The sequence below is a fragment of the Alligator sinensis genome, unplaced genomic scaffold, assembly GCF_000455745.1.
Source record: "Alligator sinensis unplaced genomic scaffold, ASM45574v1 scaffold566_1, whole genome shotgun sequence".
Lineage (NCBI taxonomy): Eukaryota > Metazoa > Chordata > Crocodylia > Alligatoridae > Alligator > Alligator sinensis.
In genome coordinates this window covers 2,845,015-2,866,474 of record NW_005842017.1, presented here as the reverse complement: position 1 = coordinate 2,866,474, position 21,460 = coordinate 2,845,015, and the positions used below count along the sequence as shown (strand labels likewise).

The window sequence follows — 21,460 nt, the reverse complement described above, 5'->3', positions numbered from 1 at the left end:
ATTCACCTAAGAAGAGTGTTTGCCTCAGAACCTTTCCATCGGTGAGCTATCTAAATGCTCATTTTCCTGGGGCAGTCAAAGAAGGGTGAGGTCTAGGAAGGCTTCAGCTTATGATATGACTCACTCAGGAAATGTCAATGTATTGCATCACTTTTCATAACACGGTGCTCTGAATTCCTTCCAACTTTTCTCAGTTCATGACAGGAGGTGGAGAAAAGGACCCAATTGGTGGATTTTAAGTCTTGGGATCTGGGAAACAGTACCCTGCCTCCTCCCCACCCATCTCATTTTTATGCTTATATATTTTGTTCTGTGGGCCAGAGAACAAAGTTGAGTTGGGTGAAAGAAAATACAATTTCCTTGATTTCTTGCTCAGGTTTAACATCTTCCTCTTTCTAGTCACACTTGGGTGCAGAACCATGGCTTGCCCTCCACAGTCAGATGAGCTCATATTTTTTGTGAATGGCAGGAAGGTGAGTATTGTGGTGTAATGCTTTTGGAGAAGTTATTATATAAATGGAAAGTAGAATACTGTCAAGCAGAAGCTCAGTTATAGGTTAAGTAAGCATGTTAAATTTGCACATCCCTTGCTTTGGGAAGTTCTTGTTACCACATCAGTCCCTAACAGTTGGGAATTGAACCTGTCCTTGTCTTTACTCCTAGTAAATGGCAATAGTCAGGAACTGAGATATTAGATTGGCTTGTTGTTTCGCTCAGTTGTTTTGTTTAATGTATCTGGTCCCAAGAGTTTCAAAACTGCCTAAGGAACTGAAATGCTTAATTTCTATTAAAACAAATGACATTTTGAAAATCAGCTCTACAGTTTTTAGACTAGAAAGGAGTTCACGTTTTCTGTCTACCTGGATGTTTGGAAAATAATAATAGATTTTCAGTGATCATGTGATCCTTCATTGCATGGAGCTGCTTTAAATAATGTAGTTATTTGCTAAAACTGTATATTAACATGATCTGTAACTTTCTGCATTTGGAAAAAAAATAGGTAATTGGCAAAAGGGTTCCCTGTTGCCTATTATAACTTTGAAAACATGATTTAAAAAAAAAAAAACTGTCACTTTTCTCTGTTTGCCAAGTAAAACCTAAGGGTCTTTGTACCTGACATGAGGGTTTAATTCTCCCTAAATTGAAGCGGTGGTTATTTAAAAACATTGCTTCAATTTAGGGCAAAGTAAATCCCTGTGTCATGTACACCTGTGTGGGAGCCCGATCTTTACCTGCCTCTCCAGGGGCGGGGAGGGGAGAGAGAACTGCTGGTGAGCAGAGTGATCCCTGAGCTGTGGGGGGCGCAGCAGCAGCCCACAGGCACCCGGCTTGGGCAGTCCCGGGAGGCACCGCAGCCGCGGAGGGAGGAACCAGGCTCCTGCACAGCTCAGGCAGGCATGCTCGGGGGCAGAGATCAGGTTTGACACTTTATTTTTTTACCTTCTGTGGAGCCTGCTTTCCCTGGCTGCTGCCAGGCTGCCTGCACAGCCCCTGCGCTGCACAGAGCCCAGTGCTTCCCTCTGCGGCTCTAGGGTAGGAAACTCCTCAGAGGTGTTTTACTTGGCAGCATCCCAAAATCATTTGCTGCATCCCAAAGTCATTTAAGGTGCATTATGCCACCAAATGTGCTACAGTGGCAGGAATTAATGTGCAATACGCTGACAAATGTACAAACAGCAATGCCTTTAAAACAGTGCAAAAGGCATTTAACCCACTTTAAACCTGCTTTAAAGTGTCATCTACAAATGCCCTAACACTTCACATCCTGAGATTCATTTTCTCATCTTTTCTTACTCCCCATGTTAAATAAATAAACACTGGTATTTAAAATGCCTTGCTCTAAAATGCAGGCAGAACTGAAGAAATACTTCTTTGTCAGAAATGTTAGTTGTGTCGTCTTTTACAATAATTTGTCTTGAGAGACATGTTTTTTCTTGGACATGTTTTTCAGGTAAAATCTTTTAAAAAGAACCTGATACCTTTTTTCTGCTATTAGTTCACTTCAGAAAAGATATATGAGCCATATTCTGCTCTCTAAACCCAGCAGTTCTCCTGATTTATGCTAACTAAACAAGCAGTGAAATGTGCCCCATGTCTTGTTACCATCTTTTCATAAAAAGAAGAAAATATTTCAGCTGATAATGGTAATTAAAATATAAAAGCTCAAGAAACTTTTCCCATGTGAAATGTACAGCCATCTGTATATTGGTAAAGCTGAGATTTTAGTTTGGTGCTTTTTGTCAACTTCTGAAAGGACCACAACAAACCTCATTTGTTCTGTACTCTGGTCCTATAATGCCTTCCATCTGGCCACTAGCCCATACCTAGCTCTTACTGACCTTATTTCCACAGGGTGGTGATATGCTGTAGCTCAGGGGTGGGCAAAATGCAGCCCGGGGGCCAGAAGCAGTCCACCAGGCCATTCTATCCAGCCCACGAGGCCCCTAAAAAATTTAGAAAATTAATATTTATCTGCCCCTGGCAGCCTGTCACGCAGCCATCAATGGCTTGCCAAAACTCAGTAAGCGACCCTCTGCCCAAAATAATTGGCCGCCCCTGCTGTAGCTACAGCTCCATCCATCAGACAGGCATGAAGCCAAGTCGATGCATCCCTCAACATAAGCAGCAAACTTCATTACATTTAAAACATGCTGATTAAAACCCAAATGTCCTTTCTCTTCTCTTTTGTATTGAGATTTTCCTTCATCTTCCTACTTCTGTGTCTCTGAGGAGCAAGAGATTAAAGGTTGGGTTCATTAAACTACCTCTTTGTGGTAAGGAGGGTAAAGAACCCCAAACTGTGTCCTCCTCTCACTCACTCTTTCAAGCTGCATGAGTCTCTGGCTTTAAAAATTAGGAGTTGGTTCTGCTCTTGCCCCAGTGAGCTCCCTGGACTGAAATGCAGCTGCCTCTGATTTACACTGGGGTGAGTAAATGAAGGATCAGGCCCAAGGTTTTTTGTCTTCGGATAGCCTTCACCAAGCCCCTGTGTCTGCTCACTCTGTTCTCAGTATCCGGTGGCCAATGCTCCCAAAAACTGCTGCTCATATTTTATATGTTAGTACTTGATCAAGTTCACTCTTGCTGGTTACAAGCCTGTAGCTATACATTATGATTAAATGAAAAGATTATGCCATCACGTACTGAATTAATCCCCAGTAAAATCACTTCACAAGGACACCTAATTCCAGTAGGAAAGTTACATTATGTCTCAATAACCCAGAATCCCACCTCTATTTTCCTACTGCAGATGATGGAGAGCTGTGCAGACCCTGAAGAAGAGTTGTTGTCTTATCTGAGAAAGGGGCGTATCCTTTCTGAACCATGCCTTTGATTTGCATAATGCTATAATAGAATAAGGGCCTTGTTACACTGTAATTTTGGATGGTTGCTGGAGCTCTTAACCCCTGGATTGCCATACATTAACACTTTAAAGTACTTTTAAGCACTTGTTATGTGGCTCAAAGCTATGCCACTCCCAGGCAGGATTATCTCGGATCCATGATACTCAGCACCTCTTCTGTTAAGGTGTGGCCATTCCCCACAGATGTGCCGCCCAAGTTGAAGTCCTCTAGTATCCCAGGATCTCTCTCTCAGCCCTGTACGTAGAGCAAGGATGGAAGCCTGTCCTGGCTCCCCAGTCCTCTGGTGGCAACTCACAGCTTCAGCTCCTAGTCTTGTTCCTAGTGGCAAATCACGGCTGTGCAGCTGCGGGACAGTCAGAAGGTTTTTAGACTAAGGGTGTGACTGCTCCAAGCTAGCACTAACACTGATCAACATCTGTGCAGCTCATAGCATAAGGTGTAACAAGGCCCTTCAAGGGGAACTAGTTATTGGGTTTTTCTCTTTTTCCTTTTAGAATTGAGGTAGACAGACAGCAATGTGAAAAAACTACCTGATCTTGCATGTGTTCTTAGTGGGCACATCTACACGTGCCTGTGACTGAGCAGTTGATAGTGCGCAGTCATTTAGTACTTGCTTTATGCAGCTTTAACAAGTATTAAATGACTGCAAAGTACGCACTGGTACTGCACAGTCCCCATGGCGCACAGGCCATTTTTGACCGTAATATGCAGTAGCATTGGCATCACAGTTAGTGCTCATCACTGCAGTGATGTAGTGTCTCGTGTAGATGTGCCCACTGACGTTGATTTTATATAGTATTTGAACTAATAATGTAAAGGGGGGGAGGTTCTTGGGGAACAAATATGTGTTTTTAAATTGAAATAATCCTTGTAAGAACAAATCATTATGGTTTGGAAAATTGTTTAAATCCTTTCAACACATTATTGAGTTATAATGTTAAAGAAAAGTAATATAGAGCTACTTCACTGGCAAGCACTTCATTTAGGCTCTGATCCTGCAGTTACACATGTGCTGATCTTTACTGTAGGCCTGTGCAAAGCACTTAGTATTCGCTTCAGATTCAGATCCGGCCCATTCGAGGGACAGTGATTCAATTCGGTGATTTGAATCACTGTCCCGATTCAATTTGGCCAAATTGGCCAGGCCCATCCCCCCACCCCTCTCCCAGCCCAGCAATGGCTGCCCCAGCTCCAGCCACTCTATATATATAAAAAAAAAAAAAAAAAAAAAAAAGCCCCGGTACTCACCGGGGGGGCCATCTCCACTGCCCCACACTGCATGGGGGGCGCTCTGCATGAGCTCCGCAACCCTCCCTCTCGTTCCCCCAGCTTCACCACAGGTGCCCCACCTGGGCCAGCTCCGACCCTTTAAGGGAAAAAAAAAAACCAAAAAAACCCAAGACTCACCGCTCCTGTCAGTAGGGGGCGATGCCCACTGCCCCTCATTGCCCCATGCCAAGTGAGGGGCTCTGCACGTTCCCCCGAAGCCCCAAGGCCACTGCAGGAGTCCTGGGGATTTTCTCAGGTTTATTTTTTCTTAAAGGGCCAGAGCTGACCCGGGCTGGGCACCTGTGAGGGGGCCGGGGAAGCAAGGGTGGAGGAGGTCAGGGGGCTTGTGCAGAGCACCCCCCATGCAGCATGGGGCAGTGTGGGGCAGCAGCTCCCCCCCGCCCCCCTGGCAATACCTGGTGAGCACCAGGGCTTTTTTTTAAAGGACCAAGCTGGGGCAGGTGGCAGTAGCCATGGTGGGGACTGGGGGAGCAGGCAGAGGTCAGGGGGGACTGGGGGAGCAGGGGGGTTCAGGAGGGCTGGCAGGGGTCCCCCATGGTCTCCTCCCCCCTCTCCCAGACCCGGCCTCCCCTGCCCCTAGTACTTACAAGTTCGGAGTCAGCTGCAGCTCCCTGCTGCAGCCACCGGGGACTGCCTAAATCATCAAAGCTCTCCGAATCTTTTCTGAACATTGGGAGAGTTTTGAATCAATTCGGACCTTTAAATTGGTCTCCTGATTTTGGTTCAGATTTGGAGATTCGGCCACCGAACTGAACCAAATCTCCTCTGAATCAAATCACCACCTGAAGCTTTGCACAGCCCTTCTTTTCTGTATGTCAGTGGAGCTATTCAGAGGAGCAAATTCTCACATGGTGCAAATTGGCATTGCTCCATCAGTGACAACTATAGCAGCTGAGGATCTGCCTCCCAGTCAGTAATGTTAAGCAGGTGGTTCTGACACTCAGATCTGGCCTTCAAGGGTAAATGGTAGAAAAACTAAAGCTTGAAATGCCATCAAAGGCATGTCCTTCCCATTTCCAAGAGCATGGAAGGATGTTTGCAAAACTTGTATGGTGAAAAATAAATATCCATAGGACTCAGTACTGGGAGGAGAAAGAAGCAGAGGGGCACAAGGAAACATAGTCTCATCTCTTAAGTGACATTTTCCCAGCCACAAATCCTTATTTTTTATCAATTTGGTATTGAAATATTTCATGCACGTTGACAGCCCAGGTTTCCCCTCGTGCACACCTTGTACATGATTTAATAAAAGTCAGCGCTTAGACTCCTAGGCCACCTCCACATGTGCCAAGCTTTAGTTAAAGCGCCCCTGCCACTATTTTGAAGCGTAGGACACTGAATACACAAGATGTTGTGGGTGCTTTAATTAGAGCATATCCCAAGATCTTCTCTAATTAAAGTGTCCCCCCCACCCCCCCCAGCCACTCCGGAGCACGTGTAAAGGCACTCCTGGTGTACTTTTAACTCCTAACTTTGCCTCTGCAAAGTGGTTCCTATGCTCTCTTTTTGTCTTGTAACTGGCAGGTAGTCCTGGATTACCAGGCGCACACACCAGTGGCAACTGATGAGCAGCTTGGGGTCTAAGGCCCCCTCCACATGTTACATTTATGCAATAACTAACATGTCCATTGCAACATAAATGGCAAGGGTGCTTCAGGTATATCCAGTTGAAGACACCATAACGCTACAGTTAATGTAGAACATTTGTATGGCCGGTTTGTACAGCATCTTAAACTGAATATGTGGCTGGTCCTAGCTGGGGTTGATAATTGTCAGGTCCAGCCCCTAAATGGGGCTGGTTTGAGACCCTGGTGTACTCCCTGCTGTCCTCCAGCTGACTGGTGCTCCCTGCCCTGGACCTTTGAGCAACCAGCTTTCAACTTCCCAGTGCAGGGCAACCTCCAGATCCTGGTCCCAGGCTCCCCCTGCACTGGCAAGTAGAAAGGGCATGGTTGGGAACTTATCTCTGATCCCAAAATTGTACCTCCTGCCATTCACACGTGGCATGGCAGGAGATGTGGTTGTTGCTATTTAGGAGGTAAAAAGCTATCGCTTTTCCAGGCGCTAAGTGGGCCAAGTAAACATTCTATGGGTAGCCCTAATTCTGGCATTTCTTAACTTGAGTGTTTGACTTTTCAACCTAAGGAACTTGTAAGTCTAGTTTTTTATTTTTATTTTTTTCAATTTGGAAAAGGACTTTAAAACCTAACATTCTTTTATCGCACAGCTGCCCTTCAGAGCCTCGGCAGAAACCACCTAGGAAAAGCTATTGAGTTTATGTGGCCCATTTGTTAGGCAAAACAAATAGGATTTCTGGGGAAAAAAGGGTCCTGCAAGTGAACTATGTCCTAGTGATCCCTGGTGATACAAACATGATGCATTGTAGGTGGGTATGGCTGATCTGACTGCTGTTATGTCATGGTTTTGAAGCATACCAAGTAGTTGTCTAACAGGCATTTACCCAAGCTGCAGCACTTGGAGTCAGTCACTGAAATAAACAGAGAGAACTCTCCTCCACTTCTGAACACTAGTCAAATGGCAGGGGACTTGGGGGGAAAATGTAAATAAAAGTGAAATGGAGGACCAGGCATTTTCTTCCTTAACTGCCTCTTTCACAGTTCGTCTCACAGGGACGAAAAAAGGCTGTGGAATAGGGGGCTGTGGTGCCTGCACAGTGATGATATCCACGTATGACCCAGTTTCCAAGAAGATACTGTATCCATGTTGTAAGATTTAGAAAGTAATTTATTGTTCACAGCAAGTTATTAATTGCAGAAGGTTTGGGGTTTCTTCCTCTTAATTTAGATTTATATTCTTATGCCCGGGTAAATATTTTGGCAGATGTCGAAGGGTTTTATCTGTGCAAAAAACCTTTTTCACTTGCCAGTCTTGGCCCCAGAATTACCCTGTGACAGGCACATTAAATCCCCTCCTGCTCACCCTCCATTCCTTAAACATGTATTCATTCAAAGAGCAGGGACATAGCTTCCGTTCCTAGTATACATTTCTAGCTTGAGATCTTACTCTTTGGAGATTACAGCAGTTCTTTTAGCAACTTCTGGAGAGTTGAGACACCTGCATCCTTATTTTAATTTGATTCTAGGATCTGCACCCAAGAGAAATCTTTATACAATTTTCACACATTATTCTTCCTCTGGCAAAGCTCACCTTATCTTCTGTGGCGAACAAAGGACCATAGGGATCCTTTACAGGTCAGTTCTGGCCAGAGCATAGGGCAAAGGTAGTGAGGATTGCACTGGCTGCAGCAGGACTGGCAGCAGTTGGACAAGTGGCTGCAGAGTTTACCATCCTGCCTACAATAGCCATGTCGACTGGGACCAGGGCCCCAAACTCTGTGGCAGGCCAAGCTCACTGTGGCCATACTCCACACTTCCACAGGCTACATGTCTGACACCCCTGTTTTAGGGCATGTTGATAGTGGCTTTTTTGGTACATACCAGATGTACACAATTGCAGTCAGGGGGCAAGATTACGTACAACTCCTTCCCCCATCACTCTGCTGTCTAGTTCAGGAAGTTGTACAATACACCAGGGCTGTCCAGTTTCTAAGTGGCTAAGGGCCACAGTTCCCTCCTGGCCAGGTGCCGTGTGGGCCACGCACATTCCTGGCCACCTCAGGCATGGTGTGCTCCCACCCGCCACTACACCATGTCGGCATACCCACACACTGTGCCACGTTCCCTCCCTGCCCCTCGCTGCACTGTCAGTGTTCCTGCACTGCAAGGACTTCCCATGGCCCCTGAGTCCTCCAGCTGTAGCTCCCTCATCTGCACCACCCGGCCCCGCCCCAGAAGCTGGAGGAGGAAGAGGGAACCCAGAGAATCTGGCTGCACCAGCAGCAGCTGGAGCAGTGGAGGAAACAATGTCCAGACTGGGAGCCTGGGGTTGCAGCTTAACCCCTTAAGGGCTACATGCAGCCTATAGACTGCCAGCTGGACAGCCCTACACCAACGAGTGTAATCTGCTTGTGCTTTGTTCTTGGAGACCCTCCACCCATGTCATGTACACCATTTTAAATGCCAAGATTCTCCTTCATGTTCCAAAGACATTATCCTGCCAACTCCTGCCTGCTCCCCATATGCTCGCTGCATGGCACTGCAGTCACCACTGTGGAAGGTGTTGGAAGCACAAAAACCAGGATTCACCCAATTCAGGTGAGAGCACAGTAGACGGTATAGCACTGGTCAGGCTGCTTTCTAGCCCTGAACTGGACTGTGCTGTCTGCTCCAGAGTAGGACTGTCCCCACCCACTCTGCTCCCTAGCTGAAGCAGTGAGGGCTGGCTGACAAGGTGGGTGGAGGGGAGGGCAGGGGGCCAAGCCCAGCTTGGGCTTCATCCCAGTCTATGGTCGGGGGGCTACCCCCCAAGGTGAACCCTGGCTGGGGGCTGGGGCCAGGGAAAGGGGTTAAACACCCCTTCCCCTGCTCAAACTTACTGCTGGCTGTAACTATGGACTACAAGTCCCAGAGGCACCTGGAAGCTTCTCCCTTCCCTGTACTCTGGCCATATCTGCAGTGATGGTAGGACCTTGTGTGGAGGTTCAGTGATTCTCTCCATTATATCATTACAGTAAGGAGTTCTGGCTTCTTTTGATCATGAAGGTAGATGCTTCTGGGAACTGCCAGAGCAACAGATCTATGGCAAGAACCAGACTATGCCTGGCCCTTGCATTCATGCGCAGGGGGCAAGTGGAGCAAGGAGATGGCTACTGTTTAGAGTCCTATGCAGAGTGAAAAAGCAACTGTAATGTCCACAGCACAGGGCTTTCTCCCTGCCAGCTCTTATGAGATTAGATTGGGAGCATCACCCTGCTCCATTCTCTGCTGTAGGCAGATCTGTCAGCTGTACTGCAGTGAGTGTGCTCCACCCCTAAGAGATGGATGGTTCCAGGTAAGAACAAGGGAGAAAGACAGAGATTAGATCAAGCAGTGAGTGTAGCATGCACATTATCCTTCGGGTTTGCTCTAGAGGAGCCTCCGCGCTCCCTCAACTGAGGACTGTACCTCAAACATAAGATCCGGCCCACACAGCTTTTATAATCTTTTTAGATCACTTTTCTCCCTTCCATGCCTTATACTGTTTCCTAAGGTCCTTGAGGGTCCTAGTCAGCTCTAGCACTCTGGTTTGCTCTGTCCTCCCTGTTCAGAAACATTTGCACTGAGGCCAGTCCCTAACCTAAGGAGGCCTTTTGCCTCATTCTGCTTGTTACACTTAGACCACGTAACCCCATCAGCATCTGTGGAAGTGTCTGGCTAAAAGTAAGAAACAACCCAGGCCCTTTCCTAAGGTGCCTGCACCCCGTGTCCTGGTGCTAATGGTCAGGCTGTGGTATTCCAAATGCTGCGTATGATCACATGCTCGCTGGAGCCAGGAAGTTGCTGAGCATTGCTATCAGGCATTCTGTTTCATTCCAGGAAAGGCTGGCCAAGTGCCATGGCTCTCAATGTGGCTTCTGCACCCCTGGAATGGTGATGTCCATGTACGCTTTGCTGAGAAACCACCCGGAGCCCTCCATGGAGCAGATAACTGCAGCTCTGGACGGTGGGTTTGCTTCACAAAACGGTCAATGGTAGGAGGTAAAATAAGAAGTTGGGGGGCAGGGGGTGTTCATACACCTTATTACAGTGATAGGCAAGATGTCAGTCAAGGGCCAGAAGAGAACATAAAAAAATCACATGCAGTCGGTAAGTTTCCTTGGTAGATTTTCTGATGCACTTAACTTTGGTCAATTGATTTTATTAAGCTAATGCTGACCGTTTTGAAAATCCACCTTGCATGAGGCTGACTCATCTTGGCCTAGTTCTCTGTCAGCAAAACACCTGCTGCTTCATTTAACTAACTCCTGATTTAGGCAGATGTAGCAGAGAATTGGGCCCTTCATCTAGGCCTTGATGCTGGGTGTTTCACCCACACTGTGAAATCTTGTTTTGTCTAAATTATGGATTTCTGCAAGCAGTTACCATGCACAGGAAATAACTGAATGAGCCTCTTCCCTTGAGAGAGCCTGTCCATCACAAGTAACACTTACAAGTCAAATTTTCCTTATCTTCTCTAACCCAGATCATGCCCCACCCTGCCAGAGAGTAAAAAATACCAACCCCCTGATAGTTTTGTTCCTGTAAAATAGTGGTGTCTAACTCAACCCAGCCCTGGCTAGGTCCAGACTACAGGGCTCCTTACGAGCCATATGCAGACCGCAGGGCTCCTTATGGACCAGATCCAGATCTGACAGTAGGTTGGGCTGAACATCAGTTAGGGTGACCACACAGGTTAATACAGCTGTCACTCAACCCCCACATTGTCAACCAGGTTCCCTGTCCCACATTTTGGCACTACCTACACTTAAGAGCATAAGAACTACCATTTACTGAGTGAGACCATAGGTCCATCTTGCCCAACATCCTGTGTCAGACAGTGGCAGAAAGCGAATGCTGAAACGAAGAGTGAATAGGAAATTACCAGGATTTTTTTCCACTGTTCTTCTCTCACTTGCCTCAACCCTGGATTCCCTGATCCTCTATGAGTCTTGCTGGCCACATGGTATGGCTCCAAGAGCTGGATCTGGGTGGTGGACCATAATTTTGACATCCCTGCTGTAAAGGAACAAACAACAACAGTCCAGTAGGGGTTTTACTATTGACTTTATGGGCATGGTGGTTGGCTACTACAGTGAGAGGTGTCAACATACAAGATAAATAGTTTGGAGGTATTTTGAAAAAATATCCTGATATACTAATGAAAATAGTAATAGTGGATGATGTACTTCATTGTAGATAGTGTATGGATCTCAATAAGATAACACCAGTCATTGAGAGAGTGCCAGCTGTACTTTTTGAATTTGGATGTAGTTTCAGTGTTCAGTAATGTGTGATTTTTTTTCAGTTGTTTTGATTTGTCCCATTAGAGAAAAAGGACTGCAGGGGTGTTTGTGTCTAGGTGTCTGCTTCAGAGTAAATTCTAATTGCATTGATGCTTCTGATTAATTATTTTGTTGCTTATTTTAGGTAATTTGTGCCGTTGCACTGGATATAGACCAATAATAGAAAGCTACAAATCATTTGCTGGGGTAGGTAGAAGAAAATAATTAGACAAATTGGTCAGTATTACTCAAAAGGGTCCATCTCTTGTATGAGCCCAACAAGGGCCTGATTTGCAGAAGGTCTGGGTACGCCTTGGGAGGTGGGCTGTGTCAGAAATCTGGCCCCAAGTGTACTAATGGGAGCAGCTGGGTGCTGGGTATGTTGGAATACCTGTCCCATGTTTTGGTGCCACATTGAGAGCTGAGCTCATTTGAAAATCCAGCCCCAATTCTGAGCACTTTGATTGATCTTTTGGAAAGTTCAGTATAAATCTTGCCTCAGTGTGTAAGGTCTGATTTTCAGAGTTGCTGGTTACTGTCAGCTCCCACTGCCTTCAGTTTTGGATATTCGGATATTGAGCCATAGGCATGTCAAGTTGGGCAACCAAAAAACTGAGGCATGCTGAAATTCATGTTCACTTTTGAAAATGTAGATCATGATGCTAACTACATTTCCTAATCTCCCCTGTACAAATTCTTCTCATAAATAAGATGCTGATTCTGCCAAGTTTTGAATGTGGCTTCACTTTAGTGTTCAGTATGTGTTTAAGACTTTGCAGGCTTGGAAGCCAAATTGCCCACTTACCCACAAAAAGAGACTCTCCTAGCCCCAGAAGTCTTGCACAAACACAGCAAGCCTGTAAGACTGACTGATGAAACCCTGTGATTGTCCGCAGATAATATAGGTATGGTCAAAGTTATATGGAGTCTGTATGTTGTTGGCAGTATATCAGAGGCACTAAAAATGTAACTATACAGGCTACAATAATATACATTTACTCTTTCCTGATTAAAATATGTACCAGAATCTGCTATGAGAAGCTGGAGACCACAAGGCCTAGCAGTGCTGATACTCAGATTATGAGTCACAAGGGGAGTAATAGTGAAAGGAAAATCAACTGAATAATATCTGATATTGTGCCTTCATCTCTCAACAGCCAGTTTTGCATGTCAGTCACAGACCACCACATACACTAAATCACATTTTCACCCCACCTCGTTAACATCTCCCCGGCCATATCCTTCACCTTCCTTGAAAACTGGAAACAGAAAGCAGCACTGAAAACCCCTGCATGGCTCTTCCCTGGCTGGGAGGTCCCAACCCAAGTTGGAAAACTGGGCCTCTTCCACTAGCTTGAGCCATCCTGTGGTCATTTCAAGGAAAAGAAGAGATGCAAATGAAAAGTACATGTCCAGTGTCAGTCCAGTGTTCCTCATAGGACCTCCCTATATCCAACCACATTCAAATAGGACTCCTCCAATGGACCCAGAAATCCTTTGTACAGTTCTCACCCAGCAATCCCTTGTACAGTTTCAATGATCTGATCTCACCACACTGCAGCGATTTGAAGTTTTTGCATTGACTTCCAGAGGAACTAGGCTAAGCCTCAGACAAAGGACCACCTCCTACAGTGGTCAGTATCTTGTGTGCAGGTAGAATCAAAGATGTATTTAAAAAGAAATCCCATTCCCTTGAAGTTATCTCACTACAATGACAGGATGGGACATGATTTCTTTAGGAACCAACCTGCTGCCAACTGAGAGGAACAGGACAGTGCTGCCTGGATCAGGAAGGAGGTGTGTCCTCATCTTCTGATAGGGGAGATCGGGTAAGATGCAGAGGTTTGAATTACTTCCAGTTGTATTGTAAAGTTGATGGTGAATAAACTTCTTTGATCTGTTCTAGATGTTGGTTCTGCATCTGTCCAGCAGTACCTATAGGTTTGTCTACTCTGAAGTCATTATTGCTTAACTAAGAGATACTTGAGCAAACTTCACACTGTCTAGCGTGGGCACCAGCAGCAGAGTTGGCACATCAACATGCTCTGTAGTATTAGCTGCAATGCCCTCCTGAAAGAAGGGGAAATTAACATCTACTGATCTTCATGCTGCCACAACTGGGATCCTAACAGTACCCATCCAGCTAATTTTCAATTAGCTTGGGTATGTCTACATGACACTGTAGTGACCATAGTGCTGCTCTGCCTCATATCATAATTATGGGTAACAAGTTTTGTCTTATTTATCAGCATCTCTAAGGTATTTCTGAAGCCATTCCATGAGGAACATCATGTTGTCATGAAGTTAGAGCAGTTTCAGAGTAATCACAGGTTAAGGCTTAATAATGCCTTCTCAGACCTGCATAACTGTGACTTGCCACTGGAGGGCTAGTGAGCAGAGGTGTGGATAGCAGCTACTACAAGTTTCCCTTGCTTTATGCAGGTTCCGTAGGTGCAAATTCGCTCTTATTCAATGACACTTTATACCAAAAATGAGTTATGTGCAAGGTAAATTCACTCTTATGCAACTGGTGTGGTGGAAGCCCTCAGTCAGCTGCTTTGTGCAGTGCGTTGTGGGAGTGATGCGCACCAAAATATAGTCTCCTGTGTGGATCTGTGCTCCTCACTCATTGTCTGCGACACATGTTTCTGTGGTTGCCATCACCATTATGGTAACATTCACCACCACCCTGTGCTTGTGTGTACTGTGTGCTGTTGGCGAGTACCAAAATTGTCTTGTAAAAGTGGTAGAAATGGGTCTGGGGGTCAATACAGTTGAGGTCTTGGAACACATCCCTATTTGTTACATTGTAAAGTGGGTTCCCTTTACGCAAAGTCAAGTTATGCAGCATTTTCCAGGATGCGTGTACAGCATAAAGCAAGGGAAACCTGTATTGCTGCTCTGGGGTGGTAGGGAAGGGGGTGGCATATAACTGGAAAGGAGAGCAGCAGAGGAAGGTGAAAGGAGAAGAGAGGCTCAGCAAGGAGAATGCTTTTTCCCTGGTTATAGGTGCCCTAGAGAACGAAGTCCTGATTTTATCCACACAATAGGTATAACATAGGCAGAAACTGAGCAAACTTCCACCCACATTTCTCAGCTGCAGCCTGGAGGGAATGGGAGAGATCTCCATGCCATCATCCTATCTTTAATATTGTTCATGTGGTAACAAGACCCAAACAGGCAAGAAATGTTGCCTAGCTCATGCTCTGCTCTATCAGTCAGGAGAGCTGAGTTCTGGCCCTGGTTCTGCCGCTAGTTTACCATGTGCTGTTGGGAATCCTCGCTGCATGTTTCCCAGTGTGAGAGATGATTTTGAGTTTCCATTGCAAAGTGCTTTGAAATACATGGATGATAAATTCCACATAAGAGCTCAGCATGGCTTTTCTTTTACTTACTCTGGAAAGAAATTCTGCTTTTCCTCTATAAGTAAATGTTTATATAAAACTTTTTTTCTTAGATGCGTTCAGGTCTCTGCAATCCGGAAGAATTTCAGCCTGCTGATCCAAGTCAAGAGTTTATATTTCCACCTGAACTTATGGTAGGAAGTGTTTCTCTTCCATGATTTGTTTCTCCTTAAATGAAAGACATGATAAAGCACTTATGTTTATATTTTATAGAAACTTGGTATGGAAAAGATATATTGGGCCAACTTCATCCCCAGAGGGCCATTTTTTGCACTATAAATTCCAGGTTGAAATTCAGCATGTGCAGGTCTCATGCTTTACACATGAGTTTCTTTCTTCCACTCAGTTTAATTAACATTGTTTTAGCTGTTCTAAACAACAAAATACAGTAATAGAGAGGGAGAAAAAGAAGAAGTGTCTGAGTTCCAGTGCAGAGCCTCTCAAAGCACTCTCTCTCCTCTGAGCTGAGCTGTGAAGTATGGTAGGAGAGGGACTGCTGTGGGGCTGCATGTGAGGGCACAGCAGAAGTGGCTGTATGGAGGGGGTATGTAGCCATAGAAGTAGGCAGGGAAAAGTTTTTTGTTCTCAAAAAAATGTTTGAGATATCAGAAAAATTTCCCATCTCAAATCAAGCCAAAAGGCAGAATCCCCCAAATTTTTGCTAACTAGGTATCTGAGAAGATTGTGGTTTAAGTGAGTCAGAACATGATCTTTCACCCTTGACAGTTTCAGCTTGTTTATTTTAAAAAGCTAATAAATCCTGAAATCACAATGTTGTTTGATGCTCAAAAACTGGACTTTCTCATATCAAAACTTGGCAACGTCTGATGAAAAAGCATTTAATTGGAAAATGTCCAGCCACGTCTCATAACCTGCTCCTTCCCTCTTCTCCTCTGGGTTCTAATGACTACAGAATTATGCTCCATTGTTTTTTCCACACAGTGAGGTGCCCCTTTCCCACCTGTCTTGATCATGATCTATTATAGCTTACAGGGTCTGATCTGTTGCCGATCTAAGCTTAAGGATAGGAGACCTGGTTGTCTTGTGGAAAGCATAGTGAAGGGGAAGGAGGATGAGGAGGCTTATTGAAGGATGCTGGAAGTAGGAGTAAAAGTTCTTGGAGGCTCAGAGGGGGCTGGAAAGAAGCAAGGAGAGAAGCAGTGGTTGATACTCTAGGGCATGTGTAGATGAAATGGGGGCCCTAAATTGAAGCAGTGGATTTTTAAAGAACACCAGTTCAGTTTAGGGCTAATTAAACCCCTGTGTCCTGTACACACCCACTAACTTACCTGCCTCTCCAGCGAGGAGGGGAGGGCGAGTTGCCGGCAGGTGGAGTGGTCCCTGGGCTGGGCGGGGTGAGCAGGTGCTTCCGTCTGCAGCAGCGGTGGGCCCACCCCAGGCAGCATCTGTCCACAGCACCTGCCTCAGGCAGTCCCAGGGGGCACTGCAGCTGTGGAGGGAAGCACTGGGCCCCCGCGCAGCTCAGGCAGGCAGGAAGGCTCCGGGGGAGGGAAAAAAATATCAGGCTTGCTGCTTTTCTTGGGCGGAGTCTGCTTTCCCAGGCTGCTGCCAGGCTGCCTGCAGGGCTTCCTGCAGAGCCGCGGAGCTGCACGGAGCCTGGTGTTTTGCTCTGCAGCTGTAGGGGCAGCAAATTAAAACTTGGAGGAAGAGTTTTATTTTGCTGCACCCTAAGTCATTTAATGCACATTACACCACCAAATTTCCTACAGCGGCTGGAATTACTGCGCAATACACCTTCAAGGCGTTGAAACACCAACACCATTAAAGTGGTGCAAAAGCATTTAGCCTGCTTTAAAGTGTCGTGAACACACGCATCTTGTTTCATCTACACATGGCTGTAGAGACTTGGGGAGAAGTGTCCACACTGCAGTCAGTCTATAAAGCAGACAGCATTCGTTTGGTTTAGCTGAGAGAATGGGCAGAACTTCAGCTTGGTGTGGCAAGTCACAGCTGTTGCTCCTGAAAGATTCTGTGTTTGTTTAATTGTTTCAAACATTCCCAGACACTGTCTGGATGCCAGAGTTACACAACCACTCAAGGAAGTAGCTTAGGCATAAGTGACTGGAACAGTGCTGTGGAGGATGTACAGAAAGGCTAGGATCCTACTCACTCCCTCTTAGTTTCATTGACACCTTTTACACTTCTCAGAAGTAAATAGCACATTGAGGATAGCCAGATGTACCTTTGAATACAAACACTCGCACCGTCACTTTTCAGAGTAGTACCTCCTGGCAACCAGAATTGTGTGAGAGTTTATCTGGGATTTTGTTACTGGCTGTACTAGAAACTAAATCTCTGCTAAAATGTATCAGGATTTGGGATAGAGGATTTCAGTCAGGGCTGTGCGTGGACTGAGCAGACATGGTGAGAGGGTACATTTTGTCTGAAGACACCAGAATTTCCAGGAGAATGTTAATACTCAAGCAAAGGAGGTGACAAAGGCTCAGTATTGAAGGGAAAATCACTTTGCATTGGTTAGTTACTGAACAACCTTCTAGGGGGATCCTTCCTAGTGGTTAGCACAGGATACTTTAGTTATAATCCTCTCTTACTGATCATTTGTTGTGCTTACACAGGCAATTCTTGTAGCCTCTTCATGCCTCAATTTCTCTATCTACAATATGAGTTATAATTCAATACAGCATTGTAAGATACTATTGAATCCACAGTAAAAAAGCGCTGCTTAAGTACAAGGTATTACACCTACTGTTACACAGTCCTTTTGCTGTATTTTATATTGCTTTACAGGGGCCTTAATATTAGCATTTATCTGAAGCACTAAATCTGTATTATTTCCACTACAGAGAATGGCTCAGGAGCAGCAGGGAAGAACTCTGTTTTTTCAGGGGGAAAGAACTACGTGGATTTCTCCCGCTAGCCTGCGGGAGCTTCTGGAGCTCAAGACCAAGTATCCCAAAGCACCTGTTGTTGTGGGGAACACCAGCGTTGGTACGAGGGGTCCAGGGTCCCTTCTCATAGGAATGATTACTATTCAGTGGAAGCAGCAAGTTCCAAGTGTCTTTGATAACTAGGCCTTAAATTTGACAACTTCTGCATCCAAAAATGGAATTACCCCAACTTGGAGACCACTTTTGAATGTTAGGCCAGTGGTTTTGAACCTGTGTTCCATGGACCCCTGGGCTTCCACGATAAGTCATGAAGGCTTCTGCAAAGAGATTGGGGTGGTGGACCAGGAGGTAGTGTGGACCAGGAGGCAGTGCACCGCCATTGCTGGGCCGGGTTGCTTGGCTCCATGTCAGCTCACAGGACAGGGCTAGGGGTTCTGTTGCACAGGAGGTGAGATGAAAGATTTACATGACTTTGGTAAGTTTAAACACCATGGACCAATTTATTTACCCAAATTCACACAGTACTTCAGGGACATAGCTGGTCCTGGAGCACTAACTAGATCATGCCATGAGCCACAGCACCATCCCTTTTCCATTGCCTTCAGTGAGACTGCCTATATCGATAAGGACCATTCACATGCGTAAGAGTCTATAGGTTCAAGCTTTCAATTAGATGGAACTCAGGAAAGGATAACAAAAAAGTAGGTGCATGTAGAAAGCATCACTTTAGCCACGTAGGGGTCTTCTGGGTAATCAAGTCCAGCCCCCTGCTTTGCAGGTGCCGTAAGTTCATAAGCTTATCAAACTCCATCTTTAGCTATTAGGTCTTGTGTCCCCACTCCTCCCATTGGAAGGCTGCTCCAGAACCTCACTGTTCTAATTGTGAGGACCCTTCTAATTTCCAGTCTAAATGTATTCATAGTTAGCTCAGTTGAGTTTGTGTTACATAGGCTTTATTAGTCATATACCCTATTGGTTCCTCTATATTACAGTCATGTTTTAATGTTACTATGTTATAGTGAGAAGGGATAAAGTTCACCAAGAGAGCAGCAGTTGTAGAGGAGAACTCAGGATCGGAGTAGTGATCATATGAAGTGAAGAGGAGGTTGGGCAGAGCTGTATGGATTAGCATTAGGGTAAGGGTGCAGAGGAGGAGAGCACCTCTTGTAGATTATAATAATGTGGGTCTGTAGGATGTGAGCTCTTCCCCCATCACCTGGAATTGGAGAGTGGGTAGAAACAAAGCACGTCTCTCAGTAAGGGATATCATGCTGGTCCTGAGCTGTTCTTTTGATAGCCATGTATACAGTGGAAGTAAAACTGACTTTAAGAAGATGTAAAGAGACTCTAGTTCTCAGATTTATACTCAGACAGTAGAAGCTTGATTGTGTTGCTGTTGATGGATAATATTGTGCCATGAGATGCCTGGGACTTTGCAAACAGCTAGAATGGCCAATCCTTTGGAGCTGACAGTGCAACCTAAAGGCTTGGTGCAGTACCCACTAAAGTCAGTGGGAATCCCACTATTGAATTCTGCTGGCATTGGATCAGGGCCTGAATTAGGTGCGACAGCAGTGGGAGCTGAGACACAGAGCCTGGGGGCTGCAGCAATTAAGGGGCATAGATCAACATATATAGGTTACATACAGGCACATTGCTACTTCTTTTTAAGATATATAATAGGTAGAGAGTGAGTTATGGGTCTTCCAGGCACAAGAGGTGACAAGAACTTGGCATGGAGACACTTGGGAGATTAGGAGATAAAACAATTGCGAAGATAGGATGCGTACATGGAGTGAAAGTTAGAAGTAAAGTGTAGTGGTGGGTAGGGATTAAATGGCAGTGGAATGGGGTTGTGTAGGGTTCTGAGGCTGAGATTTGGAATTGGTGGATTTCAGTCTGACCCAGAAGTTGGGAGCCCCCAAAACAGGAAGGATGGCAATGGTGAGCTCTTGAAATGCATCAATTCTATGATAGACTCACACTTCTGAGAGTCTGACAGCTGTTTTCTGTTTTCTTACTCTCAGTTTAATTCTCCATCTTTTCAGGACTTGATATGAAGCTCGGTGGTGTTCATCATCCAGTTATCCTCCATCCTGATAGGATTCCAGAGCTGCGTATTGTGAGTAACACTAACAACGGTGAGTCCCTGATTTACTTATTAAGGTTCCTCTAATGGTGATGATAAGATTAATTTAGGTTAATGTGTTCTTAGACACTAGAAGAGATAAATGCTTCACTCTCATCAGTACAGAATGGTTTATTTTTTCTGTAAAGTTCAATATACTAGCAATGCAAGCCAGCTGGTCACCCATGTCCTTAGTTATTGAGACTGCATACACCAGGCAAATGTTATTTATTGGCTTAGTAGGGGGGGTTCAGTAAACATAATATATACAAAAATGACACTACATGTGCATGTACACTCTGTGACAGGGGGCCATCCAGAGAGCTCTGCTTAGCCTGCCGAGCTCCCTGGCCAGGCTTCTTCAGCCTTAAGGGGCAGGCACATCTTAGTGCCCTGCTACACACTCATATACCCGCAAACATACACTCACCAGTGAACAGGGTAAACTGTCTTGGAGCAAATGCTGAGGTCATTCAAGCAAACACCTGCAAGCAGTGACTTGCTCAAGTTCCCTTCTGTTCTTTTATTTGGGGAGGAAGTAAGATTGCAGGGATCCCAGATCTGGTGGATTTTGTTTTACATCTGTAAATCACAAGGCTCTTTGTCAAAGCCATTCATCTGGTAATGGCTGCAGGCTATAGTGAGGAGATAATCCTGCACAGGTTCCCTGCAAACTGTCAGAGTTGTGCTGAAGTCAGTTGGGCTCTGCTGATACACACCAGCTGAAGGCCTGGCCCAGGTGTAGTATGTCATCTCAGGACCTAGCATGGAACTGAGTCTGTAGCAATGACATGTAATGTGGGGATATTTTCTGAGACAAAGATGCTCAAAAAATCTGAAAAATTGGGATCTTGCCACAAATAGTTGTTTTCTTGCATGAGTTTTCCTTAGCCCTAAACTGAATGGTAAACATTGACAATCAATATACCAGATACAGCTGTACAAGTCTCTGTTAAAGTGTATCTTAAGAAAAGGTGACTTTAGAGGATGTCCTTGCTTAAAAAAGGATTCTTTTCAACCACAGCAAATTGTTCTTGGGCCAACCACCTGCTATCTCTCCTGCCATGCCTTGGTGTTAATTGATTCACTGATTGATGTCAGTTAAGCGGGAGGCTACCCATTTTAGTGCCCCAATGCCAGGGGGCGCTCTCTGCGGCTCCTATCCTCCCCAATACCGCAGCCCAAGCCTCGCAGATGGCATCTTGGTGTTCACATAGTCACCGGCCCCCACGCTGGGCCCCAGAATCATCCAACAGGACCCCTCCAATCAGGCGGCCTCTCCGCCTTCATTCAGGCTACCTAGCCCCCCAAAGCCATTTTCCCCTCTCGGGCATGGTCCCCCCGGGACCTTCGGCTACTAGCCCTGGCCCACCTCCAGGCCAGTCGGGACCCCAGGCCCCTGGCTCTTGGGTGTCCCTCGCGGTGGACCCCTGGCCCTTTTGACCCTCCTGGCCCTGGCCCCAGCATGGGCCAGTTGAGGGTACTCTCTCGTCCGGGTCAGGTTTCAAGCCCCTCACTCTTTC

The 21,460-nt window shown here is 45.7% G+C and overlaps 1 protein-coding gene across 1 annotated transcript in view; it reads left to right on the top strand.

Moving 5' to 3' along the window:
- The first annotated feature begins 352 nt into the window (after positions 1–352).
- LOC102383614 (aldehyde oxidase 3) overlaps positions 353–21,460 on the top strand; it is a 105,631-nt gene continuing 84,523 nt past the window's right edge. Inside the window, exons 1-10 of the mRNA XM_014519219.2 lie at positions 353–473; positions 3,251–3,308; positions 7,274–7,370; positions 8,722–8,830; positions 10,091–10,217; positions 11,681–11,742; positions 13,275–13,364; positions 14,993–15,073; positions 17,765–17,909; positions 19,858–19,950. Of these exons, the coding sequence (XP_014374705.1) occupies positions 420–473; positions 3,251–3,308; positions 7,274–7,370; positions 8,722–8,830; positions 10,091–10,217; positions 11,681–11,742; positions 13,275–13,364; positions 14,993–15,073; positions 17,765–17,909; positions 19,858–19,950 (916 nt within the window). The 5' untranslated portion in view covers positions 353–419. The remainder of the gene's footprint in view (positions 474–3,250; positions 3,309–7,273; positions 7,371–8,721; positions 8,831–10,090; positions 10,218–11,680; positions 11,743–13,274; positions 13,365–14,992; positions 15,074–17,764; positions 17,910–19,857; positions 19,951–21,460) is intronic.